Source organism: Globicephala melas, chromosome 1 (genome assembly GCF_963455315.2).
Source record: "Globicephala melas chromosome 1, mGloMel1.2, whole genome shotgun sequence".
In the NCBI taxonomy this organism is placed as follows: domain Eukaryota; kingdom Metazoa; phylum Chordata; class Mammalia; order Artiodactyla; family Delphinidae; genus Globicephala; species Globicephala melas.
The window spans coordinates 151,362,170-151,389,345 of NC_083314.1; the positions used below are offsets into that span (position 1 = coordinate 151,362,170).

Below are 27,176 nucleotides of genomic sequence, written 5' to 3' on the forward strand. Positions count from 1 at the left end.
TTCAAAAAAATTGAAGTATAGTTGGTCGATGTTTGTATGATAAACATTCAAATATACACTTTCTGATGAGGTAGTTTAGCCTTAAAACTAGAACTGTTAAAAATAAGAAATTCGAGGAATTCCCTGGCAATCCCTGGACCAGTGGTTAGGGCTCCACGCTTCCACGGTAGGGGGCGCGGGTTTGATCCCGGTTGGGGAACTGAAACCCAGCAGGCCACTTGGCGCGGCGGGGGAAAAAAAAAAAAGGAAAGGCAATGCTCAAGATCATCTGTAGTTTTCCAGTTTCTAATGTGGATGAAGACCGCAAGTAATTGCTCTAAATTTTAATTTTAGAAGTAAGCTTAGGGCTTCCCTGGTGGTACAGGGGTTAAGAATCCGCCTCTCACTGCAGGGGACACGGGTTCGAGTCCTGGTCCCGGAAGATCCCCCATGCCGCGGAGCAACTAAGCCCGGGTCCCACAGCTACTGAGCCCGAGTGCCACAAGCACTGGAGCCCGGGCACCTGGAGCCCGTGCTCGGCAACAAGAGAAGCCACCGCAGTGAGAAGCCCGTGCACCGCAACGGAGAGCAGCCCCCGCTCCACGCAACTAGAGAAAGTCCACACGCAGCAACGAAGACCCAACACAGCCCCAAATAAATACAGTACATAAATTAAACAGACAAGAAAAAGCTTATACTGCATGACAATCCAATGCAATATACAAACCTTAACTGGATCCTGAACAAAACCCAATAACACACCAAGGAAAGGAAGGCAGGAAGAAAGCAGAAGGTACACTTTTGGTGCCTTTGTGGAAATTTTAGGGTGTACTCTATTTCACGTGACATTATTCAATTAATAATTGTATTTGTTTTCTTGCTGCTGTAACAAATTATCACACGCTTAGTGACTTAAAACAACTTCTGGACGGCAGGAGTCTAGAATTAAGGTGTTGACAGGGCTGCATTCTTTCTAGAGGCTTCAAGGGAGAATCTGTTCCCTTGCCTTTAAGAAAGCTGGCTTCATTCCTTGGCCTGTGACCCCTTCCTTGCAGTCCAAATCTTTTGCTTCTGTCGTGTCGTCTCCTAACTCTGGAACCTCCTGCCGTATAAAGAGCCTCGTAATTACCTGGGGCCTACCTAGATAATCCAGGAGAATCTCCCCATCTCAAGATCCTTAATCACACCTGCACAATCCCTTTTACCGTGTGAAGTAACATATCTACAGGTTCCTGGGATCAGGATGTGGATGTATTTGGAGGCTACGACTCACACTACCACAATACTGATATAGTAATTATGTAGGAGAACGGCCTTATTCTTAGTAGACACGTAATGTGAAATATTTAGCAGTGAAATGTCATGACATCTGAAACTTTCAAATAGCCCAGTAAACAGAGAGAGAGAAAGAAAATGTGTCATAGGTACTCATTCTTTCAACTTGTTGTAGTTCTGAACTTTCGGAAATAACAAGTTGGGGGAGAATAAATGTATAGTAATAGATTTCATGTAACGTGTATTTGTTTTGGATATTTGAATTATACTTAAGATTTCCTTTTTATTTATTTATTTTGAAAAAATTTATTTATTTGGCTGAGCCAGGTCTGAACCGCGGCACGCATGATCTTTAGCTACGGCATGAGAACCCTTAGTTGCAGCATGTGGGATCTAGGTCCCTGACCAGGGATCGAACCTGGGCCCCTCTGCATTGGGAGTGTGGAGTCTTAGCCCCTGGACCACCAGGGAAGTCCCTTAAGATTTCATTTTTTAAAGCTCCATTGTTATTAAAGAGTTATCGTCTTAGACCAGTGGTTTCCAGAGTTTTGGATTTTCCAATTATTAAAATTTCCAAAAAATTTCTGGGGTACTAATTTTTAAAATCATAATTCTACAGAAAGGCCATTCCAAGACTAAAAACAGTAAGAGTGACTTCACAGCAAAGGACAGGACACGTCTTTAAAACAGGATATCCATTTAGCTTTATGGAAAACATACCGATATTTCCTTAACTTTTCTCTCCTCCTTCCGCCCAAATAGAGGAAAGCTGAGGCTCAAAATCCCAGTTTGGGGTAAGTTAGGCTGCCTCTGACCAACAAGATCAGGGCCGGTGATGCCCTCTTGTGGCACCCTGGAGAATTACTGCCATCTGACTTCATGTCTTCTGACTTTGAGGGACAATGCCCTCACAGTAACTCGGTCGTTCATTCATATGTGCCAGGCATTGTTCTCAGCATTTGGGACATATCAGTAATGAAAACAAATATCCCTGCCCTGCTGGAGCTTACATTCAGGTGGGGAGACACCCAATAAATAAATAACACATAAATAAGTGCTATGGAAAAAACAGCAGTGGTAGGGGTTGGGGGTCAGAATATAGGGGTTGGTAGTGTGGGACGCGACTTAAAATAGGGTAACCCCCCCCGAGAAGGTAACTTTGTTTTTTTAAAAAATTATTTATTTATTTGGTTGCACCGGGTCTTAGTTGTGGCAGGCGGGCTCCTTAGTTGTGGCTCACCAGTTCCTTAGTTGTGGCATGCACATGGGATCTAGTTCCCTGACCAGGGATCGAACCCTGGCCCCCTGTATTGGGAGCACGGAGTCTTATCCACTGCACCACCAGGTAAGTCCTGAGAAGATACCTTTTGTGTAAAGAGTTGAAAGGAAGTCATGGAGTTAGCCATGCAGACACCTGGGGTGAGGGTTCTAGGAAGAGGACCTCTCTCAAGTGTTCAGCAGAAAAGTCTGCACAAAAGCCCTAAAGCGGGAGCTTGTTTTGTCAGCTTCAAGAACCACACAGCCAATGTGTCTGGTGCCCAGTGAAGAAGAGAGAGAGAAGTAGGAGAGAGTTCAGAAGTCATGGGAGCCTAGATCACCCTGGAGGCCGTAACAGTAAGGGCTTGGGCTTTACTCAGTGAAATGGAGAGCCCTGCAAGGTTCTGAGCAGAGTGACAGAATCTGAAGTTTACAAGGACCACTCTGGCTGCTGTGCTGACAAAGAGAATGGGGCAGAAAGCAGAGTCATCTAGAAGAGAGATGATGGTGGCTTGGACCCGAGTATTAGCAATGGAGGTAGTGAGACATAGTTGGATCCTGGATATATTTGGAAGGTAGAGTCAACAGACAGGATGGATCCAGAGGTTAAAGAGAGACATCAAGGAGAACACCAGGATTTTGTTCTGAGTGGCAGGAAGGATGAGTTGCCGTCAGTTGAGTTGGGGAAGATGGCACAGGACTGGGAGTTCAGCTTTGGACACTGATGAAATACAAATGCATATTCTAAAGGGAGTCAAGGAAAATTTGAACATAAATAATTTTCTCTGCCCTTTGGCCTCCTCTCTTCCCTCTACTGTGCATTGCGTATCTGCACCATGCATCGACCCACCTCCCGGTGGGCAGAAATACCTGGTCAACTGTGAAGAGCAACCTTCTCCTGGTATCAACAAGATAACTCCTTAGGAGATAACCTTCCTCCTTGGTCTTGTAAGGGGCCCTGATGACCCCTGACCCATTACTTGCTTTGTAGGTGTCGATGTGGATTGTGTGAATGTCACTGTGTACGTCTTTTAACGTACAAAGCCCTGGATAACTGTGCTTTGACCTCTCACAGGCAGAACACTTCTTGAAGCTTTCCGAGAGGCTGTTCCCGGCTCATACGCCGCAATTTGGCTCGAATAAAATTTTCCAGTGCTTTCTTAGATCGACTGATTAAATTTTTCGTCGACAACACCATGAGGTAGAAATGTTTAGCTGGAAATAGAAACGTGGGAGTCGTTGCACAGAAGTGGTATTTAAAGCAATGGAATCACCAGGGTGTAAAGGTAGGGAAGAGGCTCCAGGTCAGAGTCCTGCCTCACTCCACCTTGAAGGCAGCTGGGTTGAAGAGGAGGAATCAGCAAAAGAGAATGAAAGGAAGCAACCGGAGAGGCAGGAGAAAAACCAGGTGGGTGTGGTGTCCTGGAGGGGAGAGCGCAGGGGCCAGCAGGGAGCTGAGGTAAGGCCCGCTCCACAGGCTGTGCCCTTGAATCTTCTGCGACGTTGGTGGTCCTTCCCCTCAGACCAGCGTTTTACCTTGGTGAGCAGAGGCACCCCGACCCGTCATCATAACTCTCACTAGATCGCCCTCTGCCCTCCACACACGGACACCAGATAGATAGCAAGACCGTTTGTTTATTGAACCCTTCCCAGCCAGCTCTCCTTTTCCCCTTCTGGCGGGCAGATCCCCAGCCTCCCACCAAGGGCCAAGAAGAGTCAACCGGAGCTTGGCCCTGGCTCCTTCCTCCTGCCAGGCTTCCCTGCCACACAGCCTGGGCTTCCTGGCTTGCCTTGGAGGCTCTGTTGCTCCTTTTCTCCCACAGCCTCCCTCTGGAAGTGTGTGATGTAGGCCACCTGACCCTGATTACAATGGCCAAAGCAAAAGCTCATGGTGCTGTCGGAGAGGCCACTGAGATGCAGCTCTGGGGACAGGGAGATGAGCCTGAGTGTGGGTGCCGCCGCACCTTTGCTCCAGGCCCCCTCACACCCCACTCACCTTTGGTGACACTGACTTCGTTGGCCGCCAAGATATCCGCCTGAGAGCTATCTATTCTCCTGTACAAGTCCTCGGCGTTGCCCTGAGGACAGGAGCAAGGGGAACTGGGCTGGATGCCAGGGCAGCCTGGACTTGGAGTTGGGCGTGGGCACATGGAGGTTGCAGGCTGCGGTCAGGCTCTTAGCCTGACTGGAAGGGCAGGAAGGGGGACGGAAGGATGCCAGGTGGAGAAGCCCAAGCCAGGGCAGTCCTTCCCGCCGCCGGCCCCGAGGCCAATCTGTGTGTGGGGTGTACAGGGGGAGGGGCCGTGCGCTGGGCTGTGCACAGGGGCACTGCTGTGTCCCGCGGGGCGCGGCGGGGGGGAGCACTTACACGGAAGAGTTTGTAGAGTTCCTCCCCCATGGACCTGCGCACGTGCTCCTCCACCACTGGGAATAACTGCACATAGTACTGCGTGGGCGGGCGAGGGGGCGTGACTGCCGTGCCCACGCGCTGTGCCTGCCGCGCCGCCCTGCCGCCCGCCACCCGGCCGCCCAGCGCACCTCTAGCGTGAGGCTGGCCTGCCGCTGGCCGTTGCTGTGGTCCGTGTTGCCCATGGCGGCCATGAGGCTGTGCACCACGCGCAGGTGCAGCATCTCCTCGGCCAGGCTCGTGTTGCCTCGCGCCAGGATCCTGGGCGGGGGTGGCGTCGGGTGGGGGTGGGATTCGTGCTGCGGCGGCCCCGTGGGACCCTCTGGCGGCCGGAGCGCTCTTGGGGGCCGTGGGCAGCGCCGGGGCCTGGCTTGCCGCATCTGCCCACTACCTGCTGCCCGCTTACCCGGTGGCCCTGGTGGCCGCGGCCTGCTGCAAGAACCACGGCAGGTGGGTGGTGAGCTGCAGAACCGAAGAGTCTGGAAAATGGAGGAGTGGCCGTGAGGCTGGAGGACCCCTCGTCCTCGTCTTCCACCCTGCCCCGTCGGGTCCACCACCCCGTTCTCAGTGGATCCCTACCGCTGACGATCTGGGACTGCTGTTTGCTGGTCTCCTTGAAGGACGGTGTCAGCAGCGCCACGAGGCCCTTGAGCAGCGCCGGGCACACGTCGTAGTTGACCAGGTCCTTGATCAGCTCGATGGCTGGGGAAGGCAGGGGCGCTGGAGAGGCCCGCCGCTCCACTCCCCGCCCTCGCCCTCGCAAGGAAGCAGCACCCCCTCACCTCCAACTCTTTATCGACCTTTCTTAGCACCTCTTACTGGCCAGCACTGTGCCAGGCGTGGGGGGAGCTGGGCCGGCGACCCCTCAGTCCTGCCCTTCTGGAGCTCGTAGTTAAAGGGGAGAGGGAGGAGGAGGCCGAGGCCCCCTGGGACTCACAGAACCAGCCGGAGCCAGAGGAAGAAGGTTGGAGGCTTAGAGGCTGAAAAGAGCTGGAGGCCCCACAGAGGTAGGGCCGGCAAAGGGCTTTGAGGAATCTAGAAGGTTTCCTGGAGGAGGGACGGACGGCGGGTCTTCACAGGGAGACAGGATGGGGAAAGACAAGGGGTGAGGGGGAGACAGAGCAAGTGGGTGGGGATGTGTAGCAGAAAATGAGAAAGGAGGCAAGGTCGACAGCAGTTTAGAGAAACTTTCCTTTCTGATGGACCCTTATTGAGGCCTTGTTTGCCTAGGGTCTGTGCTGAGGGCTTTCCTTTCAGAGTCCCAGTGACGATCCCTGTGACCAAGGAGCTTCATTTGGCAACAGCATGATGACTTATCCCTATTGGACATTTGAGGGAATGAGGCACAGAGAGGTAAAGCACTTGCCATAAGGTACCACAGCTAGGAAGTGGTGGAAGCAAAAGGAGGGAAAGATTCGGTTAGGAAGGAGGAGGGTACTAGAATTTAAAGAGGGCATTTTCTGTGGCTGCTTCGCAGTCATTCATTCCATCCAGCATTGACTCAGCCTTTCGGCCAACCTGTATAGGACGCGTCTTGTGCCCGGTGAACAGTTTGGTGACAAGTGCTATAAAAGGGGTCGGTGGGCTGTGGGAGAGCCTGGGAAGATGGCAGAGGACTGAATATTTTTGTAAAGAGAAAAGAACTCCAGACAGGCAGAGCTGGAAACGGGCAGGTAATGTGGTGTGATAGGACAGCGGGTAAACACAAATGCTTGCTGCATGGAAGACGGGGCTTAGAAATGAGCTGTCCCCCCAGCTGCAGAGTCAAGTGCCGCTGGCCTCTCCACCTACTTCGAGGGCACAGTTGTTTCCCTGACTAGCTCATCTGCATACCAGAATGCAGTGTAGACTACGTGAGAAATATTAACAGTATTACCTGTTTGAAAAACAAAAAATAATGTTTTAGTTTCTTTTTAAAAAATTTAAAAAATCTATTTATTTAAGGCTGCGTTGGGTCTTTGTTACTGTGCACGGGCCTTCTCGAGTTGTGGTAAGCAGAGGGGCTACTCTTTGTGGCAGTGCACGGTCTTCTCCTTGAGGTGGCTTCTCTTGTTGTGGCGCACCGGCTCTAGGCGCGGGGGCTTCAGTAGTTGTGGCCCTCGGGCTCAGTAGTTGTGGCGCACGGGCTTAGTTGCTCGACGACGTGTGGGATCTTCCCGGACCAGGGCTCGAGCCCGTGTCCCCTACGTTGGCAGGTGGATTCTTAACCACTACGCCACCAGGGAAGTCCCACCTTTTATTTTCTTGTCAGGAGCTTTTACCCAGTAAGAACATGTTTAGGGGTCATTCTCTACAATGGAAGACAGGTTTTTGTTGGTAGGTACAAAGGCACCACAAACGTTGGGGGACCAACGAGTATATGGGAGGATGGGCATGCATGGTACACACATACACATTCCTCCCCAGTTTAAGGAAATCTTTTGTGTCTTGGCAAAGACTTTCGTGGAGAGAAACACTTGAGAATTGGTAGTGGAGTCTTTTGAGGTTTTACTTAAATAAGGGTAAGTATGTGGGATTTCAAAGACAAATGGCTGATGTGTAGAACTAGAAAGAGGTGCGTAGTTAAGAGATAGAAGATGCAGCCAACTTGTTGTTTTAGAAAGCAGTTCCAAGTTTAAGTTGTAGGTTGGGAACTGCGTTCTCTGTTTCCCTGCCCCCAGCTGTAAGTGAGGCTCTAGAGAAGTTATATAGCAATCTTACTCATGAACACAGATGCAAAAATTCTACACAAAATATTAGCAAATTGAGTCTAGCAGTGTGTAAAAGGAATAATGTGCCATCTAGCAATGCACATATATGATCTTAATAGAAAGAAAGTTTGAGAAAATTGAATCTCAGTGTGGTAAGAGCTATCTACCAAAAACTATAGCAAAGGTCATACCTAATAGATGAAACCTTGGAAACTTTCCGTCTTAGATGAGAAGGCAACGTCCCACACATTCCTCTCCACAAAATCTTTAGTAAAAGGTAAAAGACAAGTGATCTGGGACTTCCCTGGTGGCACAGTGGTTAAGAATCCGCCTGCCAATGCAGGGGACACGGGTTCGAGCCCTGGCCTGGGAAGATCCCACGCGCCGCGGAGCAGCTAAGCCCGTGCGCCACAACTACTGAGCCTGCGTGCTAGAGCCTGCAAGCCACACTGCTGAGCCCACGTGCCTCAACTACTGAGCCCACGCTCCACAACAAGAGAAGCCACTGCAACTAGAAGCCCACGCACCACAACGAAGACCCAACGGCAGCTGAAAAAACAAAAAAGGACAAGTGATGTGAAGAGAGACCAGAGTACACTTAGCTACATTTGCCACTCTCTCCTTAACTGATTGTAACTCTCCAAGACTGGTGTCTATTCCTGTGCTATGGCCGCTCCTCCAGGAAAATCTGTGAAAGGGATTTTTGGAAAAGATGTACTCTCTTTTTCTAATCTCTGGAAGAGTTTAAGACTAGAATGTTTCCTTGAATGTTTGATCGAATTCTCTGAAGCTTCTGATCTTATGGAAAAAATTAATTACTGATTCCTTTTCTTTAATGCTTAGAGGACACTTTGGGTTTTCTACTTTTCGAGTACGTTTTGGTAAATTATATTTTCTCGCTGTTTTCGTCTAAAGTTTCAAACATATTGCAAGAAGTTTTCATTATGTCATTAAAAAAATCATTTTAATGAATGTACCATCTATAATGATGTCTCCTTTTATAGTCTTCATATTGATTATATGGGTTTTCTCTTTTTGAATCAGTTCCCTTTGCCCCCAAGTCCAATGGGAGTAACACAGATGAACGCCTGCTTATGCAATGGATTTTATTACAAAGAGGAACCCTGATTTCAGAGAACCTGAATGTTTTATAGCAGTCAGTAAGCATGCCTGCCCTTTGCTCTAAAGTGGAAAGTGTCTTTCTTTTCTTTTCTTTTCTTTTTAATTTATGGACATTATTATTTATTTATTTACTATGTATGGCTGCATTGGTTTTTCGTTGTTGCGCGCGGGGTTTCTCTAGTTGCGGCGAGCGGGGGCTCCTCTTCGTTGAAGTGCGCGGGCTTCTCATTGGGTGGCTTCTCTTGTTGCAGAGCACGGCCTCTAGGCACGCGGGCATCCGGAGTTGTGGCATTTGGGCTCAGTTGTTGTGGCACACCGGCTGAGTTGCTCCTTGGCATGTGGGAACTTACCGGCCCAGGGTTCGAACCCGTGTCCCCTGCATTGGCAGGTGGATTTTTTTTTTTTTTTCTTTTTGTGGTACGCGGGCCTCTCACTGTTGTGGCCTCTCCCGTTGCGGAGCACAGGCTCCGGACGCTCAGGCTCAACGGCCATGGCTCACGGGCCTAGCCGCTCCGCGGCATGCGGAATCTTCCCGGACCGGGGCACGAACACGTGTCCGCTGCATCTGCAGGCGGACTCTCAACCATTGCGGGACCAGGGAAGCCCGGCAGGTGGATTCTTAACCACTGTGCCACCAGGGACATCCCAAACCTATGACTCGTTAACACTATGTGAATTACATCCTGCACTGCCTTGTAGCAAATCACCCCCTGTAACATTTGCATTTCAGAAAGAAGGTCACGCAGGCCAACAGCCCCGAGACGCACCGACGCAGTTACCGGGCTGCCTGATGCCAGCAGTGACTGTTTTGAAATAACGCAGGAAGAAGAAGAATGCAAGACCCTCACTATTTTGATCCTTATCATATATGCCAGACTGCGAGCCCCACATATAAAATCTTTTCCTATTCCCGAAGGAGATGGGGGCACAGTTCTTCAGGCGCTAGCCTGCTGTGTCTTCCTTACTGCCTGGCAGAAAAATAAAGCCATCTCTCTCTTCCTCCAAAATCTCTGTCTCCGTATTTCTGTTCAGCATTGGTGCACAGGCAAGCTGATATTTCGGCAACACCATCATCCATCTGCTCTTGCTCTTAAGGCCAGTTGAAGATGGTCCCTTGCAGTTTCCCAAGTTAGGTTAGTGATGTGAAATTCTCCTGCCCCTGGCCCTACCTCCTTCCCTTTCCCAGCCGCGCAGAAGGCAGTTTGCTGGTTGTCTTCCCCAATTCTTCTCCAAGTAGGTTGTGTTTACTCCCCAAATCCCTGAGCCAGAGGTGGGGGTGCCTACACTCCCAAACCCTGAGTATCCACGTTCCTCTGCTGTTTGTAGTCTCTTGTGCTGTGCCTGTAGTGGCACCTGGGCGGGGGAGGACACTGCCCTTGTCTAGGTTTTTCTAAATGTCTTACTCAAGTTCCAGCCTCCAGCTTGTGAATCAACTGTCTCTTTTTTGACTTGTAAGCAAGTATTAAGCTTTGGGGCTGTGGGGAGGCCTGTGATGTGAAACAACTTTTCTTCCCTCCCCGCACATTGTTGTAAATAACTTTTAACAGCCAAACCCCAGATTTGCACTTTTTTTTTCCCTAACTGCTAAAACCATTTTCTTCCCCCTGGTGTTACTGTAACATTTGGAAAAGGAATAAATGTCGTCCCTTAATAAAAACAAAACAAAATAAAACAGACTTTCTGGTTGGACTCGGCGACTATATTCCTATCTGGTTTCTGCCACGCCCCCTGGTGGTGGCTCTAGACCGAGCAGGAAAACTAATGAAGGCATTTGCCGAAGCGCGAGGTTGGTGACTCAGCTTCATTTACATACCCACAATGCATTGCCATCGGGATCTTGCCTACTTTCAAAAGGCTCTAGCCTTCTATTTCTTTTGACTCCCGCCCCCACTCGAAATCAGGATATTTTCACAGAAGTGTGTGAAATAATTGCAGAACTCACTCGTTGTTTGCGGGTAAATAGTTACCGTTGGTGCGTTGGGACTTCCAGTTAGCCGAGGACTGTGTGAGCGGCTATGACGGCATACTCTGGTTTCTCTTCAGAACGCATAAATCTTTCGCCTTTTACTAAAGATTTCCGTGGAGAGAAACAATTCCGAGTTTCTACCCAATTTTTTGAGGCCTTGTTTTATATAAGGCTAATAAATTTGTGCAAAGAAAAGAATGTCTTGTATTTTGGTGGATCTGTGCTGGTAGCGTTACACGGTGCAAAGAGTGGCAACACTGTTTTGACTTAGTTGTAGGTCGTTTTTGTGATGGTTTGTTAGTGTGACATACGTGTGATTTCGGAATCCTGGCAAGTGCCTGGAATTAACCCGGTTGGCGGAGCGGTATAATACAGTGGCGAGCTGTTTTTGCGGTTTTTGACCGTTGCTCGTAAACAACTGCAGTCCTCGGTGAGAGCAAGGTGTTGTGTCATGTTTCTCTGAGGTTGTCTTCAGGAGGCGAGCTTCGTGTGGACGGGGCAACTGGTGCTCGTGGAGTGCGCATGGTGTTCTGAGGCGGAGGTACCGTTCCTGGTTTGAGGAAGGCAGCGCCGGGGAAGGAAGAGAAAGAGGCGCAAGAGAAGTGACCCCCCCACTTTCTAAGCGCGAGCGGCCTCACAAGTTATAAGAAATTCAAATACTCACAGAGCTTAAAAACGCGCTTTGTTCCTAGCGCTTCGGGTTTATCTTCTTGGAGACCACCAGGCATAATAAAATTGCACTGCTTCTCGTGCACGGCACGCGGCCTGGCACAGAGCAGTCAGTCGTCCAGTAGACGGTTGCTCGCTGTAGATTATCCGCTTAACCTGGCTTTGGTTAGGTCGTGAATTCAAGTTCAGGCTTGGGCACATGTGTTTGCAAAGGATTGTTCAAGGCAGTACGTGAGCACCTCCGGGGAGACCCACCTCTCTGGGATTGTGGTTCTAACTGCTGCACTTGTGTAACTTGGCTTTTGTAAAAGCTTCAAAAAATTGAAGTATAGTTGGTCGATGTTTGTATGATAAACATTCAAATATACACTTTCTGATGAGGTAGTTTAGCCTTAAAACTAGAACTGTTAAAAATAAGAAATTCGAGGAATTCCCTGGCAATCCCTGGACCAGTGGTTAGGGCTCCACGTTCCCACGGCAGGAGGCGCGGGTTTGATCCCGGCTGGGGAACTGAAACCCAGCAGGCCACTCGGCGCGGTGGAAAAAAAAAAACAAGAAACAAAGAAAAAAGAAAAAAAAAAAGGAAAGGCAATGCTCAAGATCATCTGTAGTTTTCCAGTTTCTAATGTGGATGAAGACCGCAAGTAATTGCTCTAAATTTTAATTTTAGAAGTAAGCTTAGGGCTTCCCTGGTGGTACAGGGGTTAAGAATCCTCCTCTCACTGCAGGGGACACGGGTTCGAGCATTGGTCCCGGAAGATCCCCCATGCCGCGGAGCAACTAAGCCCGGGCAGCACAACTACTGAGCCCGAGTGCCACAAGCACTGGAGCCCGGGCACCTGGAGCCCGTGCTCGGCAACAAGAGAAGCCACCGCAGTGAGAAGCCTGCGCACCGCAGGGAAGACCCAACACAGCCCAAAATGAATACAATATATAAGTTAAACAGACAAGAAAAAGCTTATACTGCATGACAATCAAATGCAATATACAAACCTTAACTGAATCCTGAACAAAACCCAATAACACACCAAGGAAAGGAAGGCAGGAAGAAAGCAGAAGGTACACTTTTGGTGCCTTTGTGGAAATTTTAGGGTGTACTCTATTTCACGTGACAGTATTCAATTAATAATTGTATTTGTTTTCTTGCTGCTGTAACAAATTATCACACGCTTAGTGACTTAAAACAACTTCTGGACGGCAGGAGTCTAGAATTAAGGTGTTGACAGGGCTGCATTCTTTCTAGAGGCTTCAAGGGAGAATCTGTTCCCTTACCTTTAGAAAGCTGGCTTCATTCCTTGGCCTGTGACCCCTTCCTTGCAGTCCAAATCTCTTGCTTCTGTCGTGTCATCCCCTAACTCTGGAACCTCCTGCCGTATAAAGAGCCTCGTAATTACCTGGGGCCCACCTAGATAATCCAGGAGAATCTCCCCATCTCAAGATCCTTAATCACACCTGCACAATCCCTTTTACCGTGTGAAGCAACATATCTACAGGTTCCTGGGATCAGGATGTGGATGTATTTGGAGGCTACGACTCACACTACCACAATACTGATATAGTAATTATGTAGGAGAACGGCCTTATTCTTAGTAGAGACGTAATGTGAAATATTTAGCAGTGAAATGTCATGACATCTGAAACTTTCATAAAGCCCAGTAAACAGAGAGGGAAAAAGAAAATGTGTCATAGGTACTCATTCTTTCAAGTTGTTGTAGTTTTGAACTTTTGGAAATAACAAGTTGGGGGAGAATAAATGGATAGTAATAAATTTTATGTAAGTATATTTGTTTTGGATATTCGAATTATACTTAAGTTTTACTTTTTATTTATTTATTTTGAAAAATATTTATTTATTTGGCTGAGCCAGGTCTGAACTGCGGCACGCATGATCTTTAACTACGGCATGAGAACCCTTAGTTGCAGCATGTGGGATCTAGGTCCCGGAGCAGGGATCGAACCCTGGCCCCCTGTATTGGGAGCCCGGAGTCTTATCCACTGCACCACCAGGTAAGTCCTGAGAAGATACCTTTTGTGTAAAGAGTTGAAAGGAGGTCATGGAGTTAGCCATGCAGACACCTGGGGTGAGGGTTCTAGGAAGAGGACCTCTCTCAAGTGTTCAGCAGAAAAGTCTGCACAAAAGCCCTAAAGCGGGAGCTTGTTTTGTCAGCTTCAAGAACCACACAGCCAATGTGTCTGGTGCCCAGTGAAGAAGAGAGAGAGAAGTAGGAGAGAGTTCAGAAGTCATGGGAGCCTAGATCACCCTGGAGGCCGTAACAGTAAGGGCTTGGGCTTTACTCAGTGAAATGGAGAGCCCTGCAAGGTTCTGAGCAGAGTGACAGAATCTGAAGTTTACAAGGACCACTCTGGCTGCTGTGCTGACAAAGAGAATGGGGCAGAAAGCAGAGTCATCTAGAAGAGAGATGATGGTGGCTTGGACCCGAGTATTAGCAATGGAGGTAGTGAGACATAGTTGGATCCTGGATATATTTGGAAGGTAGAGTCAACAGACAGGATGGATCCAGAGGTTAAAGAGAGACATCAAGGAGAACACCAGGATTTTGTTCTGAGTGGCAGGAAGGATGAGTTGCCGTCAGTTGAGTTGGGGAAGATGGCACAGGACTGGGAGTTCAGCTTTGGACACTGATGAAATACAAATGCATATTCTAAAGGGAGTCAAGGAAAATTTGAACATAAATAATTTTCTCTGCCCTTTGGCCTCCTCTCTTCCCTCTACTGTGCATTGGTATCTGCACCATGCATCGACCCACCTCCCGGTGGGCAGAAATACCTGGTCAGCTGTGAAGAGCAACCTTCTCCTGGTATCAACAAGATAACTCCTTAGGAGATAACCTTCCTCCTTGGTCTTGTAAGGGGCCCTGATGACCCCTGACCCATTACTTGCTTTGTAGGTGTCGATGTGGATTGTGTGAATGTCACTGTGTACGTCTTTTAACGTACAAAGCCCTGGATAACTGTGCTTTGACCTCTCACAGGCAGAACACTTCTTGAAGCTTTCCGAGAGGCTGTTCCCGGCTCATACGCCGCAATTTGGCTCGAATAAAATTTTCCAGTGCTTTCTTAGATCGACTGATTAAATTTTTCGTCGACAACACCATGAGGTAGAAATGTTTAGCTGGAAATAGAAACGTGGGAGTCGTTGCACAGAAGTGGTATTTAAAGCAATGGAATCACCAGGGTGTAAAGGTAGGGAAGAGGCTCCAGGTCAGAGTCCTGCCTCACTCCACCTTGAAGGCAGCTGGGTTGAAGAGGAGGAATCAGCAAAAGAGAATGAAAGGAAGCAACCGGAGAGGCAGGAGAAAAACCAGGTGGGTGTGGTGTCCTGGAGGGGAGAGCGCAGGGGCCAGCAGGGAGCTGAGGTAAGGCCCGCTCCACAGGCTGTGCCCTTGAATCTTCTGCGACGTTGGTGGTCCTTCCCCTCAGACCAGCGTTTTACCTTGGTGAGCAGAGGCACCCCGACCCGTCATCATAACTCTCACTAGATCGCCCTCTGCCCTCCACACACGGACACCAGATAGATAGCAAGACCGTTTGTTTATTGAACCCTTCCCAGCCAGCTCTCCTTTTCCCCTTCTGGCGGGCAGATCCCCAGCCTCCCACCAAGGGCCAAGAAGAGTCAACCGGAGCTTGGCCCTGGCTCCTTCCTCCTGCCAGGCTTCCCTGCTACACAGCCTGGGCTTCCTGGCTTGCCGTGGAGGCTCTGTTGCTCCTTTTCTCCCACAGCCTCCCTCTGGAAGTGTGTGACGTAGGCCACCTGACCCTGATTACAATGGCCAAAGCAAAAGCTCATGGTGCTGTCGGAGAGGCCACTGAGATGCAGCTCTGGGGACAGGGAGATGAACCTGAGTGTGGGTGCCACCGCCCCTCTGCTCCAGGCCCCCTCACACCCCACTCACCTTTGGTGACATTGACTTCGTTGGCCGCCAAGATGTCTGCCTGATTGCTATCTATTCTCCTGTACAAGTCCTCGGCGTTGCCCTGAGGACAGGAGCAAGGGGAACTGGGCTGGATGCCAGGGCAGCCTGGACTTGGAGTTGGGCGTGGGCACATGGAGGTTGCAGGCTGCGGTCAGGCTCTTAGCCTGACTGGAAGGGCAGGAAGGGGGACGGAAGGATGCCAGGTGGAGAAGCCCAAGCCAGGGCAGTCCTTCCCGCCGCCGGCCCCGAGGCCGATCTGTGTGTGGGGTGTACAGGGGGAGGGGCCGTGCGCTGGGCTGTGCACAGGGGCACTGTTGTGTCCCGCGGGGCGCAGCGGGGCGGGAGCACTTACACGGAAGAGCTTGTAGAGTTCCTCCCCCATGGACCTGCGCACGTGCTCCTCCACCACTGGGAATAACTGCACAAAGTACTGCGTGGGCGGGCGAGGGGGCGTGACTGCCGTGCCCACGCGCTGTGCCTGCCGCGCCGCCCTGCCGCCCGCCACCCGGCCGCCCAGCGCACCTCTAGCGTGAGGCTGGCCTGCCGCTGGCCGTTGCTGTGGTCCATGTTGCCCATGGCGGCCATGAGGCTGTGCACCACGCGCAGGTGCAGCATCTCCTCGGCCAGGCTCGTGTTGCCTCGCGCCAGGATCCTGGGCGGGGGTGGCGTGGGGTGGGGGTGGGATTCATGCTGCGGGGGCCCCGTGGGACCCTCCGGCGGCCGGAGCACTCTTGGGGGCCCGCGGGCAGCGCTGGGGCCTAGCTTGCCTCATCTGCCCACTACCTGCTGCCCGCTTACCCGGTGGCCTTGGTGGCCGCGGCCTGCTGCAAGAACCACGGCAGGTGGGCGGTGAGCTGCAGAACCGAAGAGTCTGGAAAATGGAGGAGTGGCCGTGAGGCTGGAGGAGCCCTCGTCCTCGTCTTCCACCCTGCCCCGTCGAGGTCCACCACCCCGATCGCAGCGGATCCCTACGGCTGACGATCTGGGACTGCTGTTTGCTGGTCTCCTTGAAGGACGGTTTCAGCAGCGCCACGAGGCCCTTGAGCAGCGCCGGGCACACGTCGTAGTTGACCAGGTCCTTGATCAGCTCGATGGCTGGGGAAGGCAGGGGCGCTGGAGAGGCCCGCCGCTCCACTCCCCGCCCTCGCCCTCGCAAGGAAGCAGCACCCTCTCCCCTCCAACTCTTTATCGACCTTTCTTAGCACCTCTTACTGGCCAGCACTGTGCCAGGCGTGGGGGGAGCTGGGCCGGCGACCCCTCAGTCCTGCCCTTCTGGAGCTCGTAGTTAAAGGGGAGAGGGAGGAGGAGGCCGAGGCCCCCTGGGATTCACAGAACCAGCCAGAGCCGGAGGAAGAAGGTTAGAGGCTTAGAGGCTGAAAAGAGCTGGAGGCCCCACAGAGGTAGGGCCGCCAAAGGGCTTTGAGGAATCTAGAAGGTTTCCTGGAGGAGGGAAGGACGGCGGGTCTTCACAGGGAGACAGGATGGGGAAAGACAAGGGGTGAGGGGAAGGCAGAGCTAGTGGGTGGGGATGTGTAGCAGAAAATGAGAAAGGAGGCGAGGCTGACAGCAGTTTAGAGAAACTTTCCTTTCTGACGGACCCTTATTGAGGCCTTGTTTGCCTAGGCTCTGTGCTGAGGGCTCTCCGTTCAGAGTCCCAGTGACGATCCCTGTGACCAAGGAGCTTCATTTTGCAACAGCATGATGACTTATCCCTATTGGACATTTGAGGGAATGAGGCACAGAGAGGTAAAGCACTTGCCATAAGGTACCACAGCTAGGAAGCGGTGGAAGCAAAAGGAGGGAAAGATTCGGTTAGGAAGGAGGAGGGGACTAGAATTTAAAGAGGGCATTTTCTGTGGCTGCTTCGCAGTCATTCATTCCATCTAGCATTGACTCAGCCTTTCGGCCAACCTGTATAGGACACGTCTTGTGCCCGGCGAACAGTTTGGTGACAAGTGCTATAAAAGGGGTCGGTGGGCTGTGGGAGAGCCTGGGAAGATGGCAGAGGACTGAATATTTTTGTAAAGAGAAAAGAACCCCAGACAGGCAGAGCTGGTAGCGGGCAGGTAATGTGGTGTGATAGGACAGCGGGTAAACACAATTGCTTGCTGCATGGAAGACGGGGCTTAGAAATGAGCTGTCCCCCCAGCTGCAGAGTCAAGTGCCGCTGGCCTCACCACCTACTTCGAGGGCACAGTTGTTTCCCTGACTAGCTCATCTGCATACCAGAATGCAGTGTAGACTACGTGAGAAATATTAACAGTATTATCTGTTTGAAAAACAAAAAATAATGTTTTAGTTTCTTTTTAAAAAATTTAAAAAATCTATTTATTTATTTAAGGCTGCGTTGGGTCTTTGTTACTGTGCACGGGCCTTCTCGAGTTGTGGTAAGCAGAGGGGCTACTCTTTGTTGCAGTGCGCGGGCTTCTCCTTGAGGTGGCTTCTCTTGTTGTGGCGCACCGGCTCTAGGCGCGGGGGCTTCAGTAGTTGTGGCCCTCGGGCTCAGTAGTTGTGGCGCACGGGCTTAGTTGCTCGGCGACATGTGGGATCTTCCCGGACCAGGGCTCGAGCCCGTGTCCCCTACGTTGGCAGGTGGATTCTTAACCACTACGCCACCAGGGAAGTCCCACCTTTTATTTCCTTGTCAGGAGCTTTTACCCAGTAAGAACATGTTTAGGGGTCATTCTCTACAATGGAAGACAGGTTTTTGTTGGCAGGTACAAAGGCACCACAAACGTTGGGGGACCAACGAGTATATGGGAGGATGGGCATGCATGGTACACACATACACATTCCTCCCCAGTTTAAGGAAATCTTTTGTGTCTTGGCAAAGACTTTCGTGGAGAGAAACACTTGAGAATTGGTAGTGGAGTCTTTTGAGGTTTTACTTAAATAAGGGTAAGTATGTGGGATTTCAAAGACAAATGGCTGATGTGTAGAACTAGAAAGAGGTGCGTAGTTAAGAGATAGAAGATGCAGCCAACTTGTTGTTTTAGAAAGCAGTTCCAAGTTTAAGTTGTAGGTTGGGAACTGCGTTCTCTGATTCCCTGCCCCCAGCTGTAAGTGAGGCTCTAGAGAAGTTATATAGCAATCTTACTCATGAACACAGATGCAAAAATTCTACACAAAATATTAGCAAATTGAGTCTAGCAGTGTGTAAAAGGAATAATGTGCCATCTAGCAATGCACATATATGATCTTAATAGAAAGAAAGTTTGAGAAAATTGAATCTCAGTGTGGTAAGAGCTATCTACCAAAAACTATAGCAAAGGTCATACCTAATAGATGAAACCTTGGAAACTTTCCGTCTTAGATGAGAAGGCAACGTCCCACACATTCCTCTCCACAAAATCTTTAGTAAAAGGTAAAAGACAAGTGATCTGGGACTTCCCTGGTGGCACAGTGGTTAAGAATCCGCCTGCCAATGCAGGGGACACGGGTTCGAGCCCTGGCCTTGGAAGATCCCACGCGCCGCGGAGCAACTAAGCCCGTGCGCCACAACTACTGAGCCTGCGTGCTAGAGCCCGCAAGCCACAACTACTGAGCCCACGTGCCTCAACTACTGAGCCCACGCTCCACAACAAGAGAAGCCACTGCAACTAGAAGCCCACGCACCACAACGAAGACCCAAAGGCAGCCGAAAAAACAAAAAAGGACAAGTGATGTGAAGAGAGACCAGAGTACACTTAGCTACATTTGCCACTCTCTCCTTAACTGATTGTAACTCTCCAAGACTGGTGTCTATTCCTATGCTATGGCCGCTCCTCCAGGAAAATCTGTGAAAGGGATTTTTGGAAAAGATATACTCTCTTTTTCTAATCTCTGGAAGAGTTTAAGACTAGAATGTTTTCTTGAATGTTTGATCGAATTCTCTGAAGCTTCTGATCTTATGGAAAAAATTAATTACTGATTCCTTTTCTTTAATGCTTAGAGGACACTTTGGGTTTTCTACTTCTCGAGTACGTTTTGGTAAATTATATTTTCTCGCTGTTTTCGTCTAAAGTTTCAAACATATTGCAAGAAGTTTTCATTATGTCATTAAAAAAATCATTTTAATGAATGTACCATCTATAATGATGTCTCCTTTTATAGTCTTCATATTGATTATATGGGTTTTCTCTTTTTGAATCAGTTCCCTTTGCCCCCAGTCCCATGGGAGTAACACAGATGAACGCCTGCTTATGCAATGGATTTTATTACAAAGAGGAACCCTGATTTCAGAGAACCTGAATGTTATATAGCAGTCAGTAAGCATGCCTGCCCTTTGCTCTAAAGTGGAAAGTGTCTTTCTTTTCTTTTCTTTTTTTTTAAATTTATGGACATTATTATTTATTTATTTACTATGTATGGCTGCATTGGTTTTTCGTTGTTGCGCGCGGGGTTTCTCTAGTTGCGGCGAGCGGGGGCTACTCTTCGTTGAAGTGCGTGGGCCTCTCATTGGGTGGCTTCTCTTTTTGCAGAGCACGGCCTCTAGGCATGCGGGCATCAGAAGTTGTGGCATTTGGGCTCAGTTGTTGTGGCACACCGGCTGAGTTGCTCCTCGGCATGTGGGAACTTACCGGGCCAGGGTTCGAACCCGTGTCCCCTGCATTGGCAGGTGGATTCTTTTTTTTTTTTTTTTTTCTTTTTGTGGTACGCGGGCTTCTCATTGTTGTGGCCTCTCCCGTTGCGGAGCACAGGCTCCGGACGCGCAGGCTCAACGGCCATGGCTCACGGGCCTAGCCGCTCTGCGGTATGTGGAATCTTCCTGGACTGGGGCACGAACACGTGTCCGCTGCATCTGCAGGCGGACTCTCAACCATTGCGGGACCAGGGAAGCCCGGCAGGTGGATTCTTAACCACTGTGCCACCAGGGACATCCCAAACCTATGACTCGTTAACACTATGTGAATTACATCCTGCACTGCCTTGTAGCAAATCACCCCCTGTAACATTTGCATTTCAGAAAGAAGGTCACGCAGGCCAACAGCCCCGAGACGCACCGACGCAGTTACCGGGCTGCCTGATGCCAGCAGTGACTGTTTTGAAATAACGCAGGAAGAAGAAGAATGCAAGACCTTCACTATTTTGATCCTTATCATATATGCCAGACTGCGAGCCCCACATATAAAATCTTTTCCTATTCCCGAAGGAGATGGGGGCACAGTTCTTCAGGCGCTAGCCTGCTGTGTCTTCCTTTCTGCCTGGCAGAAAAATAAAGGCATCTCTCTCTTCCTCCAAAATCTGTCTCCGTATTTCTGTTCGGCATTGGTGCACAGGCAAGCTGATATTTCGGCAACACCATCATCCATCTGCTCTTGCTCTTAAGGCCAGTTGAAGATGGTCCCTTGCAGTTTCCCAAGTTAGGTTAGTGATGTGAAATTCTCCTGCCCCTGGCCCTACCTCCTTCCCTTTCCCAGCCGCGCAGAAGGCAGTTTGCTGGTTGTCTTCCCCAATTCTTCTCCAAGTAGGTTATGTTTACTTCCCAAATCCCTGAGCCAGAGGTGGGGGTGCCTACACTCCCAAACTCTGAGTGTCCACCTTCCCCTGCTGTTTGTAGTCTCTTGTGCTGTGCCTGCAGTGGCACCTGGGCGGGGGAGGACACTGCCCTTGTCTAGGTTTTTCTAAATGTCTTACTCAAGTTTCAACCTCCAGCTTGTGAATCAACTGTCTCTTTTTTGACTTGTAAGCACGTATTAAGCTTTGGGGTTGTGGGGAGGCCTGTGATGTGAAACAACTTCTTTTCTTCCCTCCCCGCACATTGTTGTAAATGACTTTTAACGGCCAAACCCCAGATTTGCACTTTTCTTTTCCCTAACTGCTAAAACCATTTCCTTCCCCCTGGTGTTACTGTAACATTTGGAAAAGGAATAAATGTCGTCCCTTAATAAAAACAAAACAAAATAAAACAGACTTTCTGGTTGGACTCGGCGACTATATTCCTATCTGGTTTCTGCCACGCCCCCTGGTGGTGGCTCTAGACCGAGCAGGAAAACTAATGAAGGCATTTGCCGAAGCGCGAGGTTGGTGACTCAGCTTCATTTACATACCCAGAATGCATTGCATTCGGGATCTTGCCTACTTTCAAAAGGCTCTAGCCTTCTATTAATTTTGACTCCCGCCCCCACTCGAAATCAGGATATTTTCACAGAAGTGTGTGAAATAATTGCAGAACTCACTCGTTGTTTGCGGGTAAATAGTTACCGTTGGTGCGTTGGGACTTCCAGTTAGCCGAGGACTGTGTGAGCGACTATGATGGCATACTCTGGTTTCTCTTCAGAACGCATAAATCTTTCGCCTTTTACTAAAGATTTCCGTGGAGAGAAACAATTCCGAGTTTCTACCCAATTTTTTGAGGCCTTGTTTTATATAAGGCTAATAAATTTGTGCAAAGAAAAGAATGTCTTGTATTTTGGTGGATCTGTGCTGGTTAGTGTTACACGCTGCAGAGCAGAAAGTGGTAACTCTGTTTTGACTTAGTGGTAGGCTGTTTTTGTGCTGGTTTGTTAGTGTGACGTACGTGTGATTTCGGAATCCTGGCAAGCACCTGGAATTAACCTGGTTGGCGGAGCGGTATAATACAGTGGCGAGCTGTTTTTGCGGTTTTTGACCGTTGCTCGTAAACAACTGCAGTCCTCGGTGAGAGCAAGGTGTTGTGTCATGTTTCTCTGAGGTTGTCTTCAGGAGGCGAGCTTCGTGTGGACGGGGCAACTGGTGCTCGTGGAGTGCGCATGGTGTTCTGAGGAGGAAGTACCGTTCCTGGTTTGAGGAAGGCAGCGCCGGGGAAGGAAGAGAAAGAGGCGCAAGAGAAGTGACCCCCCACTTTCTAAGCGCGAGCGGCCTCACAAGTTATAAGGCATTCAAATACTCACAGAGCTTAAAAACGCGCTTTGTTCCTAGCGCTTCGGGTTTATCTTCTTGGAGACCACCAGGCATAATAAAGTTGAACTGCTTCTCGTGCACGGCACGCGGCCTGGCACAGAGCAGTCAGTCGTCCAGTAGACGGTTGCTCGCTGTAGATTATCCGCTTAACCTGGCTTTGGTTAGGTCGTGAATTCAAGTTCAGGCTTGGGCACATGTGTTTGCAAAGGATTGTTCAAGGCAGTACGTGAGCACCTCCGGGGAGACCCACCTCTCTGGGATTGTGGTTCTAACTGCTGCACTTGTGTAACTTGGCTTTTGTAAAAGCTTCAAAAAAATTGAAGTATAGTTGGTCGATGTTTGTATGATAAACATTCAAATATACACTTTCTGATGAGGTAGTTTAGCCTTAAAACTAGAACTGTTAAAAATAAGAAATTCGAGGAATTCCCTGGCAATCCCTGGACCAGTGGTTAGGGCTCCACGCTTCCACGGTAGGGGGCGCGGGTTTGATCCCGGTTGGGGAACTGAAACCCAGCAGGCCACTTGGCGCGGCGGGGGAAAAAAAAAAAAGGAAAGGCAATGCTCAAGATCATCTGTAGTTTTCCAGTTTCTAATGTGGATGAAGACCGCAAGTAATTGCTCTAAATTTTAATTTTAGAAGTAAGCTTAGGGCTTCCCTGGTGGTACAGGGGTTAAGAATCCGCCTCTCACTGCAGGGGACACGGGTTCGAGTCCTGGTCCCAGAAGATCCCCCATGCCGCGGAGCAACTAAGCCCGGGTCCCACAGCTACTGAGCCCGAGTGCCACAAGCACTGGAGCCCGGGCACCTGGAGCCCGTGCTCGGCAACAAGAGAAGCCACCGCAGTGAGAAGCCCGTGCACCGCAACGGAGAGCAGCCCCCGCTCCACGCAACTAGAGAAAGTCCACACGCAGCAACGAAGACCCAACACAGCCCCAAATAAATACAGTACATAAATTAAACAGACAAGAAAAAGCTTATACTGCATGACAATCCAATGCAATATACAAACCTTAACTGGATCCTGAACAAAACCCAATAACACACCAAGGAAAGGAAGGCAGGAAGAAAGCAGAAGGTACACTTTTGGTGCCTTTGTGGAAATTTTAGGGTGTACTCTATTTCACGTGACATTATTCAATTAATAATTGTATTTGTTTTCTTGCTGCTGTAACAAATTATCACACGCTTAGTGACTTAAAACAACTTCTGGACGGCAGGAGTCTAGAATTAAGGTGTTGACAGGGCTGCATTCTTTCTAGAGGCTTCAAGGGAGAATCTGTTCCCTTGCCTTTAAGAAAGCTGGCTTCATTCCTTGGCCTGTGACCCCTTCCTTGCAGTCCAAATCTTTTGCTTCTGTCGTGTCGTCTCCTAACTCTGGAACCTCCTGCCGTATAAAGAGCCTCGTAATTACCTGGGGCCTACCTAGATAATCCAGGAGAATCTCCCCATCTCAAGATCCTTAATCACACCTGCACAATCCCTTTTACCGTGTGAAGTAACATATCTACAGGTTCCTGGGATCAGGATGTGGATGTATTTGGAGGCTACGACTCACACTACCACAATACTGATATAGTAATTATGTAGGAGAACGGCCTTATTCTTAGTAGACACGTAATGTGAAATATTTAGCAGTGAAATGTCATGACATCTGAAACTTTCAAATAGCCCAGTAAACAGAGAGAGAGAAAGAAAATGTGTCATAGGTACTCATTCTTTCAACTTGTTGTAGTTCTGAACTTTCGGAAATAACAAGTTGGGGGAGAATAAATGTATAGTAATAGATTTCATGTAACGTGTATTTGTTTTGGATATTTGAATTATACTTAAGATTTCCTTTTTATTTATTTATTTTGAAAAAATTTATTTATTTGGCTGAGCCAGGTCTGAACCGCGGCACGCATGATCTTTAGCTACGGCATGAGAACCCTTAGTTGCAGCATGTGGGATCTAGGTCCCTGACCAGGGATCGAACCTGGGCCCCTCTGCATTGGGAGTGTGGAGTCTTAGCCCCTGGACCACCAGGGAAGTCCCTTAAGATTTCATTTTTTAAAGCTCCATTGTTATTAAAGAGTTATCGTCTTAGACCAGTGGTTTCCAGAGTTTTGGATTTTCCAATTATTAAAATTTCCAAAAAATTTCTGGGGTACTAATTTTTAAAATCATAATTCTACAGAAAGGCCATTCCAAGACTAAAAACAGTAAGAGTGACTTCACAGCAAAGGACAGGACACGTCTTTAAAACAGGATATCCATTTAGCTTTATGGAAAACATACCGATATTTCCTTAACTTTTCTCTCCTCCTTCCGCCCAAATAGAGGAAAGCTGAGGCTCAAAATCCCAGTTTGGGGTAAGTTAGGCTGCCTCTGACCAACAAGATCAGGGCCGGTGATGCCCTCTTGTGGCACCCTGGAGAATTACTGCCATCTGACTTCATGTCTTCTGACTTTGAGGGACAATGCCCTCACAGTAACTCGGTCGTTCATTCATATGTGCCAGGCATTGTTCTCAGCATTTGGGACATATCAGTAATGAAAACAAATATCCCTGCCCTGCTGGAGCTTACATTCAGGTGGGGAGACACCCAATAAATAAATAACACATAAATAAGTGCTATGGAAAAAACAGCAGTGGTAGGGGTTGGGGGTCAGAATATAGGGGTTGGTAGTGTGGGACGCGACTTAAAATAGGGTAACCCCCCCCGAGAAGGTAACTTTGTTTTTTTAAAAAATTATTTATTTATTTGGTTGCACCGGGTCTTAGTTGTGGCAGGCGGGCTCCTTAGTTGTGGCTCACCAGTTCCTTAGTTGTGGCATGCACATGGGATCTAGTTCCCTGACCAGGGATCGAACCCTGGCCCCCTGTATTGGGAGCACGGAGTCTTATCCACTGCACCACCAGGTAAGTCCTGAGAAGATACCTTTTGTGTAAAGAGTTGAAAGGAAGTCATGGAGTTAGCCATGCAGACACCTGGGGTGAGGGTTCTAGGAAGAGGACCTCTCTCAAGTGTTCAGCAGAAAAGTCTGCACAAAAGCCCTAAAGCGGGAGCTTGTTTTGTCAGCTTCAAGAACCACACAGCCAATGTGTCTGGTGCCCAGTGAAGAAGAGAGAGAGAAGTAGGAGAGAGTTCAGAAGTCATGGGAGCCTAGATCACCCTGGAGGCCGTAACAGTAAGGGCTTGGGCTTTACTCAGTGAAATGGAGAGCCCTGCAAGGTTCTGAGCAGAGTGACAGAATCTGAAGTTTACAAGGACCACTCTGGCTGCTGTGCTGACAAAGAGAATGGGGCAGAAAGCAGAGTCATCTAGAAGAGAGATGATGGTGGCTTGGACCCGAGTATTAGCAATGGAGGTAGTGAGACATAGTTGGATCCTGGATATATTTGGAAGGTAGAGTCAACAGACAGGATGGATCCAGAGGTTAAAGAGAGACATCAAGGAGAACACCAGGATTTTGTTCTGAGTGGCAGGAAGGATGAGTTGCCGTCAGTTGAGTTGGGGAAGATGGCACAGGACTGGGAGTTCAGCTTTGGACACTGATGAAATACAAATGCATATTCTAAAGGGAGTCAAGGAAAATTTGAACATAAATAATTTTCTCTGCCCTTTGGCCTCCTCTCTTCCCTCTACTGTGCATTGCGTATCTGCACCATGCATCGACCCACCTCCCGGTGGGCAGAAATACCTGGTCAACTGTGAAGAGCAACCTTCTCCTGGTATCAACAAGATAACTCCTTAGGAGATAACCTTCCTCCTTGGTCTTGTAAGGGGCCCTGATGACCCCTGACCCATTACTTGCTTTGTAGGTGTCGATGTGGATTGTGTGAATGTCACTGTGTACGTCTTTTAACGTACAAAGCCCTGGATAACTGTGCTTTGACCTCTCACAGGCAGAACACTTCTTGAAGCTTTCCGAGAGGCTGTTCCCGGCTCATACGCCGCAATTTGGCTCGAATAAAATTTTCCAGTGCTTTCTTAGATCGACTGATTAAATTTTTCGTCGACAACACCATGAGGTAGAAATGTTTAGCTGGAAATAGAAACGTGGGAGTCGTTGCACAGAAGTGGTATTTAAAGCAATGGAATCACCAGGGTGTAAAGGTAGGGAAGAGGCTCCAGGTCAGAGTCCTGCCTCACTCCACCTTGAAGGCAGCTGGGTTGAAGAGGAGGAATCAGCAAAAGAGAATGAAAGGAAGCAACCGGAGAGGCAGGAGAAAAACCAGGTGGGTGTGGTGTCCTGGAGGGGAGAGCGCAGGGGCCAGCAGGGAGCTGAGGTAAGGCCCGCTCCACAGGCTGTGCCCTTGAATCTTCTGCGACGTTGGTGGTCCTTCCCCTCAGACCAGCGTTTTACCTTGGTGAGCAGAGGCACCCCGACCCGTCATCATAACTCTCACTAGATCGCCCTCTGCCCTCCACACACGGACACCAGATAGATAGCAAGACCGTTTGTTTATTGAACCCTTCCCAGCCAGCTCTCCTTTTCCCCTTCTGGCGGGCAGATCCCCAGCCTCCCACCAAGGGCCAAGAAGAGTCAACCGGAGCTTGGCCCTGGCTCCTTCCTCCTGCCAGGCTTCCCTGCCACACAGCCTGGGCTTCCTGGCTTGCCTTGGAGGCTCTGTTGCTCCTTTTCTCCCACAGCCTCCCTCTGGAAGTGTGTGACGTAGGCCACCTGACCCTGATTACAATGGCCAAAGCAAAAGCTCATGGTGCTGTCGGAGAGGCCACTGAGATGCAGCTCTGGGGACAGGGAGATGAGCCTGAGTGTGGGTGCCGCCGCACCTTTGCTCCAGGCCCCCTCACACCCCACTCACCTTTGGTGACACTGACTTCGTTGGCCGCCAAGATGTCCGCCTGAGAGCTATCTATTCTCCTGTACAAGTCCTCGGCGTTGCCCTGAGGACAGGAGCAAGGGGAACTGGGCTGGATGCCAGGGCAGCCTGGACTTGGAGTTGGGCGTGGGCACATGGAGGTTGCAGGCTGCGGTCAGGCTCTTAGCCTGACTGGAAGGGCAG

General features: G+C 49.5%; 1 protein-coding gene and 2 non-coding genes across 3 annotated transcripts in view; 2 read left to right on the forward strand and 1 right to left on the reverse strand.

The window, feature by feature from the left end:
* Positions 1 to 26,546, reverse strand: part of LOC132596881 (uncharacterized) — a 32,920-nt gene extending 6,374 nt beyond the window's left edge. Inside the window, exons 1-11 of the mRNA XM_060295123.1 lie at positions 26,516 to 26,546; positions 16,273 to 16,395; positions 16,099 to 16,171; positions 15,823 to 15,952; positions 15,653 to 15,730; positions 15,280 to 15,361; positions 5,498 to 5,620; positions 5,325 to 5,397; positions 5,050 to 5,179; positions 4,880 to 4,957; positions 4,508 to 4,589 (exon numbers count right to left, since the gene is read on the reverse strand). Coding sequence (XP_060151106.1) covers positions 4,508 to 4,589; positions 4,880 to 4,957; positions 5,050 to 5,179; positions 5,325 to 5,397; positions 5,498 to 5,620; positions 15,280 to 15,361; positions 15,653 to 15,730; positions 15,823 to 15,952; positions 16,099 to 16,171; positions 16,273 to 16,395; positions 26,516 to 26,546 — 1,003 coding nt within the window. The remainder of the gene's footprint in view (positions 1 to 4,507; positions 4,590 to 4,879; positions 4,958 to 5,049; positions 5,180 to 5,324; positions 5,398 to 5,497; positions 5,621 to 15,279; positions 15,362 to 15,652; positions 15,731 to 15,822; positions 15,953 to 16,098; positions 16,172 to 16,272; positions 16,396 to 26,515) is intronic.
* On the forward strand, positions 10,754 to 10,870 carry LOC132594132 (U5 spliceosomal RNA). The gene has a single exon (XR_009560351.1). It is a non-coding gene; the product is annotated as a U5 spliceosomal RNA (small nuclear RNA).
* Positions 21,540 to 21,656, forward strand: LOC132594134 (U5 spliceosomal RNA). The gene has a single exon (XR_009560353.1). It is a non-coding gene; the product is annotated as a U5 spliceosomal RNA (small nuclear RNA).
* Positions 26,547 to 27,176: the final 630 nt, after the last annotated feature.